The sequence below is a fragment of the Denticeps clupeoides genome, chromosome 7 (assembly GCF_900700375.1).
Source record: "Denticeps clupeoides chromosome 7, fDenClu1.1, whole genome shotgun sequence".
Classification (NCBI taxonomy): Eukaryota; Metazoa; Chordata; class Actinopteri; order Clupeiformes; family Denticipitidae; genus Denticeps; species Denticeps clupeoides.
The window spans coordinates 20,151,132-20,159,747 of record NC_041713.1 but is presented as its reverse complement, the minus strand read 5'-3'; the positions used below and the strand labels follow the sequence as shown (position 1 = coordinate 20,159,747).

Here is an 8,616-nt window from a genome sequence, read left to right as displayed (position 1 = left end):
TTTATATGCAATAACTTTATTAAAAACTGTTTTATATACAGATAGATATAAAGATTATACGAATAACAAAAATATGAATAACACAGACGGTTCCACAACTCATGACCATTTGAACAAAGGCAACTGGATTCATTTAAGGTATTATCTGAAAGGGCTCTACATGACCTAAATAAATAATGAATCTGTAACGAATCAAGTTAAGAATATGACATGTCCCAATGGACTATGTTAGAATGAACTTCAAGCAGGCTGAAACATAAGCCATTTGTTTTCAGGGCTCTCCAACCTCCCCTGCACAGACTAGTTCTTTCTCTTATCCAATAGAGATTGTTATAGCCATAGAGGTTGAATCAGGGGTCTAAATTAAGGGTGCATCTTAAAAAAAAAAGGCCAGACAAGTGCCTGCCAAGGTCTGGGACTAATGTTGAAAGTGGGGAGTACAGGCTGGCCAGTGCTGTCTGATCCAACAGGAGAGCTAATGTAGCTCAAATTACCGAGGGGGGGTAAGATAATTCTGATTAAAGGAAGTCAGTTTGATGTGCATGGGACTGCATAGCTGCCAAACAATCAGAACAGTAACTCAAAAACAAAGATCATATCAGACACATATCAATTTTTAAAACATGAATTAATTTTTTAGCTTTTAAAACACTTTCCAATAACTTAGTTATTTTTGAGGGGTCCAAAAAAATGACAACATGGAAGCACTGGAAATTTAATATTCAGCTGGGCACAGGTCAAAGAAAACATTTTGCTCAGACATGCAAGCCAAGCAAGTCTGATTTTATTAATAAGCAGTACTGACTATTAAAGATAATCATGCAGTGCAAAGAAGTTCTTTAAGGGACAATCCATGCCCAGTGAATACAAGTCTTTAAACATAGGACAGGGGTCCATGCAGACACTTTGTATGCACAGTTGTCCAAGAGGAGCTACATCATGACAGGAGTGCTGCTAACAGGACATGATATTCCATCGGGCTTATAAACCGAGGGGTAAAATGTCATGGACAGCAGTTTTAAGCCTCACGTTGAAATGTTCCTAATTGAGATGAAAATGAAGCTTCAAAACAAATGATTTCCTATCTTGTGAAAAGAGCAGCACATTAAAATCTGAGACTTGCATTGAAAAACAGAAAATAAAAGCAGTTTTGGAAAACAGACATTGTTCGGTTTAACAAAGCACAGCCTGTCGGTTCTGCAGCCATCACACCACCACCGTCTGCACCTCCACCTCATCTGGAACAGTTGTAATGACAAACTCCTCCTCGGGCTCTGACGCGTCAGTGGCCGTCACCATCGTGACCGTGGAGTCTGCTCTCTCAGTTAGGATGGTTGCATCGCCAATAGCAGAGGCCAGGGTCAAGGCCACCTGCTCAGTCAGGCTCTCTGGTGTGGCTATGGTGATGGTGTCCCCACAGTCTGATATAGTGGCTGTTGCAGCGCCGGTGGCCTCAGCTGGTGAGACGTTGCGCACAATGATGTGTCTCCCACTGCCACCCTGCTGCTGGGACTGACTCACAAGTTGCTGCACCACCTGCATTATGTGGCCACCCATCTGTACATGGACCACAGGAAATACTTCAGAGGAAAAACTGATTTGACATCAGTTTGACATAAAAGCCTAATGTTAAAAGTGACTGATCAGTTTCAACCATGCAAACAATTTAATTTTTGTAAGTTACCATGTTGTCCTGCCCCTGGGTATTCTGGATCAGTGCCACTTCATCTGCCTGCACCGCTTCCTCAGTGGACGCCTGAAGAGACAATAATACCCTAATTCAATATGAAGAAAGCATTCAGACAAAGAAAAACGGTGGGTTCATTGGGGTCTTGACTGATTTTCAAAAGGGCTATTCTTCCAACTTCTGTTATGGCTAACTTGTCTTTATAGTCTATCTCTAATATTTAAGTAATGAAGCACTGAATCAGACAGACCTGCTCTCACTGGCCATCAATTGATCTCAACCAAAAATAACCTCTGGGTATCTATACTGTTTTTGGAACTTCAGGATAATGAGGTCAACTGGGAATGAGCAGATATAGATTAAAACCGCCCGGGCTGCATCCAAGGCAAAGAGGACCTCACCCCAATGATGTACTCCTGGGTGTCTGCCACTACGGAGGAGAACTCCACCAGCACAGCGTGGGGGTCTTCAGTGATGACAGCAATGCTCTCCGCAGACATGTGATCATCTTTCGAAGGCACTGCCTGCTCAGGGTCCTTCTGGCCTCCATAGCAGCCCCCTGAAAAAAAAAAAAAAAAAAAAAAAAAAAAAAGTACAAACAGCAACTGTTAAAAATAAAGCACTATAAAAGCACTCTGATAAAATGATATATAAGATATAGAAAATATGTGTGTGTGTATTATATATATTAACATTTTTTATTTTAACGGTCACGGCTCCCTAATGACGTAAACTCATGTGACTAATTGTAGTCGCTTGTTACAGGCCTACCTTTGGCCCGCAGATGGCGGTTGAGTGTGCCATGTTCTGCAAAGCCACGACTGCACTTAGGACACTTAAATGGCTTCTCTCCAGTGTGGTGCCGGATGTGACGCACCAGTGACCCTTTCTCCCTGAAGGCTCGAGAGCAGTGGGGACACACATAAGGCTTTTCCTGGACATGTGTGCGCTGATGAACCTGCAGCGCGTTCTAAAGAAGCAAGACAAATGTGATATGTACACATCTAAAATCATCTATTACCATACAATACTGTAGGTGGCTATTGAGGCAAAGAACAAATAAACAAATTGTAGGCATCAAATAAAATATGACAGTGGGATGTATTCAGCTGATCAAATAACCATTAAACTCTAGCTTTCAAAGAAAGTTTTTAGGCAGATGATTAGAGTTTAAAACCGATGGCCTACTAGACATGGATCACACACCTTGGTCTTGTAGCACTTCTCACAATACCCACAATGGTATGGCCGCTCGTCAGAGTGGACCCTCATGTGCTCACGTACATGGCCAATGGTCTTGTACAGCTTGCCACACTCGCCGCACTTATAGCGCCTCTCACTCAGGTGGACCTCCATGTGTTTCTTTAAAAGGTAACCAGTCAGAAACTCCTTCTGACACACAATGCACTTGAATGGCTTAAAACCTGCACAAAGAGAGAGACATTAAAAAGATTCAAATAAACAAGTTAATCAAGTGGAAGTTGAGGGGGAGAAAAAAAAAAAAAAAAAAAAAAAAAAACTGCACATCTTACCAAGGTGACCTTTGACATGGAATCGAAGGTAATTCAGTGCCTTGAAGACTCTGTTGCAGTGAGGGCATTTGTATACCTTTACCGGAGCAGTTTCCCCCTCATTTTCAGACAACTCCTTCAGTAATATAAATTAAAATCGCAGTAATGAGGGTAGAGACAATTATATTAGTCATTTTAATAGACAAAACCATAGACAAAAAACAAACAGGTTCTTACTAAAGCTTCTCTCGAAGGCCAATTTTCATGACCATATGTTCTCTGAAACTTTTGCAAATTTATTTAAAAAATGAATAATAATAATAATTCACAGAGAGTCAGATTTACCTAAATATTGTTAAACAAATTTAAGACAACCCTGAAAAGTTTGCACAAGCCTGAGCCAGAGTAAAATGGCCTCAATCACGTTCAGGCATATATACTCAGACGTAGAAACATAGAAAAAAAATGTTTCTCGAGCAGTCTTACGGGAACTAATGTACTTCATGTTGTACCTTCATGTGTCAATCAGAATTTCAATGACTTTTCCAGAACTTTATGCGCTGATTCTGTATTCCAAATCTTTTCAAGACCTAGAAAATTCTCTTTTCTTATTCCATGACTTTTCATAGTGTTGAAACACAATCCATAAAAAAAAAAAAAAAAGATTATTTTGTACTTTTTTTCCCATTTGTACAGAAAAACTGCCTTTAATTTCTCGACCTCATTAAATGAGGAAATGGCTTGAGCAATCTGGGGTATGAACTCACCACAGTCTCTTCGGTCTCCATCTCCACACACTCTTCCATCACCTGGATGTCAGCCACACGGCTCTCAGCCTCCGGGCTCGGAGGGGTCTCTTTATTTATATCCGACTCAGCGTGTTCAGTCACCGACTGTGTTTCTAGAGTGATGCCAGAGTTGATGATTGCCTGGCAGATCAGACTGTCACCTTCTAATAATGGCTCCGACTGTGACTCCACAACCTGGCAAGAGGATCTCAGTTAGGGCAGGAGAATACAACATCAAAAAACAAAACAACATCCTTCGGCCTTCAATAGCATCAGTAACACCAACACTGGAATTACACACGACATCACAACATTTACTATGTTCCATGAAACATGTAGTAATTAATACCATGAAGTTCCCCTGACCTGTTGACCTGTCACTGTCTCATTCACGACCTGGATGTGCAGCTCATGGACAAGCTCTTGACCACCGTCCACCACAGCAACCACCGGCAGGGTCTGTCCCTCCGTTTCAGTGGTCTCGGCCAGGGCCTGTTCCTCTAGAATTTGAAAGACATCACAGAATCTTCTGCTTGTCCACCCCAAATCTGTTTCATATGCTGATGAAGTGAAACCCTGAAACGGCTGCGGTCAGATTCTCAGGGGCTCAGCGTGTACCTTTCTGCACTCCATCCTTGCTGACAAGGATTTCCTTGCACTGGCTGAAGCGGATCTTTTCAGTGCACGGAGTGATGGACTTCATGTGGCGGGTCAGAGCCCCAGACTCCCTGAAGGAGATGCCACACAAGGTGCAGCGGTACGGCCGTTCATCTAGGTCAGCATCAGGAGAGGGGGGGTTCAGCATCAGCTTGAGGGCAACAATTGGCATGTTACACCACGGTGCAAGCACCCATGATTACCTGTGTGTCGCCGGTTGTGGCGAATCAGCGAGCCCTTGGTCCTGAAGGCACTCCCGCACATCTCACACTGGAAGTCTTTCTTCTCATTGTGAGTAAACATGTGGGTCCTTAGAATGTTGGTCTAAAACAGAAAACGTACTCAAATATTTGAAAGAATAAGGGAATTCTTCGCTCTCAAATAAGAAAAATGGGCTTTACCGTTTTAAACGTCTTCTCACAAACGTGGCAAACGAAACGCCCCTCATCATTGACCCGCAGAAGAACAAGTTTGTTACTGTCTGTGGTGTCAGGGGTCTGGACTTCCACATCGGCTGAAGAAGTAGGAACTTTGGCTGTACCCACCCTCCTCCCACATCTCCCACCTATATTTGGAGAGAGCGGAACCATGAGAGTCCTGCAGACCTTGGTAGCACTGAAAGACATCATATACATCGATCGGCCATAACAGTGCACCAGTTTGTGTATAGGGCTGCAGACCAGCCAGGGTGACCATACTGACCAATAACCACAGAAAGCACATAAAATGGTCACATCAGCATCAGAACAGGACCACGGATGGAAGAAGATGATTATTTTACATCCAGGGTTCCTACACATTCTTAGAAAAAAAAAATTCCATGACTTCTCAGTTGCTCTTAAGGCAGATTTTCATGAACGCATGTTCTCTGATATTTCAGTGCAAACGTAGGGGGGTGTCACAAAAACTCAAATTTACCTAAATATTTTTTAACTAAACTGAAAAAGCCCAAAAAAGCTTAACTTAAACAACAGCATTTCTTCCTCCAAGTTGGCGCAGCCCAATCATGTACAGGCGTAAATCATCAGCTGTAATTTACATGACTTTTAAAAGAAGACGTGGGTACAGAGGTGCTGGATTATGGAAGCAACAATCACAGCACCATGTGACGCGGTTCACTACTTAATGGCAGCAAAGATTCTACAGGTCTGCGCAAGTTTTAAATGTTGGAGTTGTGGAAAACGGGAGTCTCACGGGAACTATGTACTTCACTGTTCATGAAAGTGAAGTGATTGTCATTTTGAAACACTGCAGCACAGCACACGGTGACACAACATGTGTCCTCTGCTTTTAACAATCACCCTTGCAAAGCACCGTCCCCACACACTGCTCCCCGGGCGCCTGTCATGGCTGCCCACTGCTCACCAAGGGTGATGGTTAAAAAGCAAGTGACAATCACTTCACTTTTACTTTTTTTATTCCAAGGCCTGGAAAATTCTCTTCTCAAACTCCATGACTTTTCCAGGTTTTTAATGCCCATAGGAACCGTGCACATCACTTGACATGACAACAGAATCCACTTTAGAAAAAATGCAAGCTTGCAGGGGAGGTGAGATTTATCTGCCTAAATCACACGGAGGTACCTGCAGCCTTGGGTCTGTCGGGACTGGCCGACGGCACGTTGCTCTCGCTCATCTCTGGTGGATCTGAACTGCATCCATCAGCAGCAGCCTGCATCGTCCAATTCGGGCAATACGTAAGCAATACGACTATTTCAACATCTTCCGAATAACGTTTGTGCGTCTTGCGCTACCTGAGTCGGGGCGTCGTGGCCGCGCTGGCAGCCCCTCTGCAGCTTGTGTTGTATGAAGGCTTCCAGCGCGGAGAACTCCGCCAGGCAGCGTCCACACTTGTGCACATCTTCATCTGAAACACGGGGACAGTTTTAAAACGACAGGCTTTTCTGACACTCAAACACACAGCGTTCATTTTAAACCACAGGCAGTGCGCTCATTTACGACGAATCACGTCGTGACATTCAAAAGTTTCCGACCGCGCCGCGCTTCCATCGTGGAAGAATAAAGTGTGCAGTTTAGCCACAGGCTAGGCAGCTTGAGCGCTAACATTAGCGCAATGGCCAACCTCGCCACCAACGCGGTTATAAAGAGCCCGGGGAGCCGAGCGGGCGCCTGCGGGGCGGACGGGGTCCGGTGTCGCTCCGCGCCGGGAGAGCGCGCCTACCCTCGTCGCCGAGCGTGGTTTGAATGGTGATGATGTTGTTGCCGTGCTCCGCGTCTGCCGTATTTTTATTCTCCCCTCTCATGTCGTCGCGCCGCCAGTCTCTGTCGCAACGCCGCGGCGAGGGAACATGGCGGCTTTACGACCCGCGTAGTCATAACAACAACAAGGCCCGTGCGGGCGGGCGGGCGCGCTGCTACGCGCATGCGCGAAGCCTTCAGCAACGCGCCGGTTTCCGTCCGCACACCGCTGGCTTTGCGGATTGATGCTCAGCAGGGACCCGCTCTTCTGCTCAGCAAGATCGTGGACAAACATCATAGAAGTACGTGACAGGGATTTAAAATTCACGTTTTAGTTTGTTTTACCGCGGTCGTAACATGGCAAAATGTGGGAAACGTTTTACTCAAGGCACCGTAACAACATATTCACATTATCTTCTGTTCTTGGTCTCTGTCTTGCTCAGGCGAGCGGCCCAGCGAAGGGTCCAGAAGCCGCGACCCCACGTAGGGTTCGGGTGGAGGGCAGTGAGTCAGTCGGTCAGGCTGAAATGCAATGCCACCTCTGACCACTCGACGGCGTGAAAGGACGTGGTGACGAAGATTGTAACAAGGTGAATGTCATTCATTGCTGTGCTTTTTGTGTACCTCAAATTTTCTATTGTAGTATAAGCTTTAAAAAAGTTTATATTACACTGCGTTGTTTAGTATTATTCAATAGGGGCATTAGAAAATATTGATACAGCAACACATCGTGATATTCACCTTGGTGTTCATCTGAACAATAAACTGGACTGGACTCTGAGGTCCTCTACAGGAAAGGGCAGAGCAGGCTGTACCTGCTGTGGAGGCTCCAGTCTTTTGGGGTGAAGGGCCCACTATTGAAGACTCTTTTATGACTCTGTGGTGGCCTCAGCCATCTTTTACGGTGTGGTCTGCTGGGGACAGGAAGAGACTGAACAGGCTGATCTGGAGGGCCAGTTCTGTTCTAGGATGCCCTCTGGACCCAGTGGAGGTGGTGAGTGACAGGAGGATGGTGGCTAAGCTGTCATCCCTGCTGGACAACATCTCCCACCCCATGCAGGAGACCCTGACAGGACTGAGCAGCTCCTTCAGAGGCAGGCCGCGACACCCACGATGTGGGACGGAGAGATTCAGAAGGTCTTTCCTGCCAACCGCTGTCAGGCTCTACAACAGCTGACCACACAAACACACACATCCAGTACACACACATCTCCACTTCTCTTAACTGCAATGTAAAGTCTTACAAATATATATTTTATGTGTGTGTGTGTGTGTGTATGTATGTATATATTATTCAATTATTATTATTTCTTTTTGAGTGTGCAGTAGATGTAGATGTTTACAGTGGCAGTTTCTACCGTCATGGAGAGAAAATGTCAACCTTCAATCTGAAGAATTGAATGATTTAAACTATATTTAAAAAAAATCTATAGTGTTTAATTTAAGAAAATAATAATAACACATTTTATCTATCTAAGACACGTTATAGGGTGAAAATAAAGCCAGGCAAGTAAAACAAATACATTTTTATGTATATACTAATATTTTTAAAACTCACATCAACTATTTTTTTCCCCAGATTATTTGTATGTTGAACTTTTTATATTATACAATCGGCATATTGTCTATGCTATTATTTTATACTGCTCTTATCTTACTGTCCAGTTTCTGTCGCGATCATGTAAATTTCCCACTTCTGGGATTAATAAAGGATATTCTTGTCATCTCTTATCTTAATACATGGGGTTCAAAAGTGTGGTGGTTGTCAAAGCTGA

General features: G+C 44.2%; 1 protein-coding gene across 1 annotated transcript; it reads right to left on the bottom strand.

Moving 5' to 3' along the window:
* e4f1 (E4F transcription factor 1) lies at positions 1-6,962 on the bottom strand. Its single transcript, XM_028986611.1, has 14 exons — positions 6,825-6,962; positions 6,397-6,509; positions 6,227-6,314; positions 5,045-5,208; positions 4,847-4,967; positions 4,605-4,757; positions 4,353-4,486; positions 3,966-4,181; positions 3,220-3,334; positions 2,894-3,111; positions 2,459-2,657; positions 2,089-2,246; positions 1,685-1,756; positions 1-1,557 (listed from the first exon to the last, which is right to left on the bottom strand). The coding sequence occupies exons 1-14, from the start codon at positions 6,904-6,906 to the stop codon at positions 1,207-1,209; spliced, it is 2,184 nt and encodes a 727-aa protein (XP_028842444.1). The 5' UTR covers positions 6,907-6,962; the 3' UTR covers positions 1-1,206.
* Positions 6,963-8,616: the final 1,654 nt, after the last annotated feature.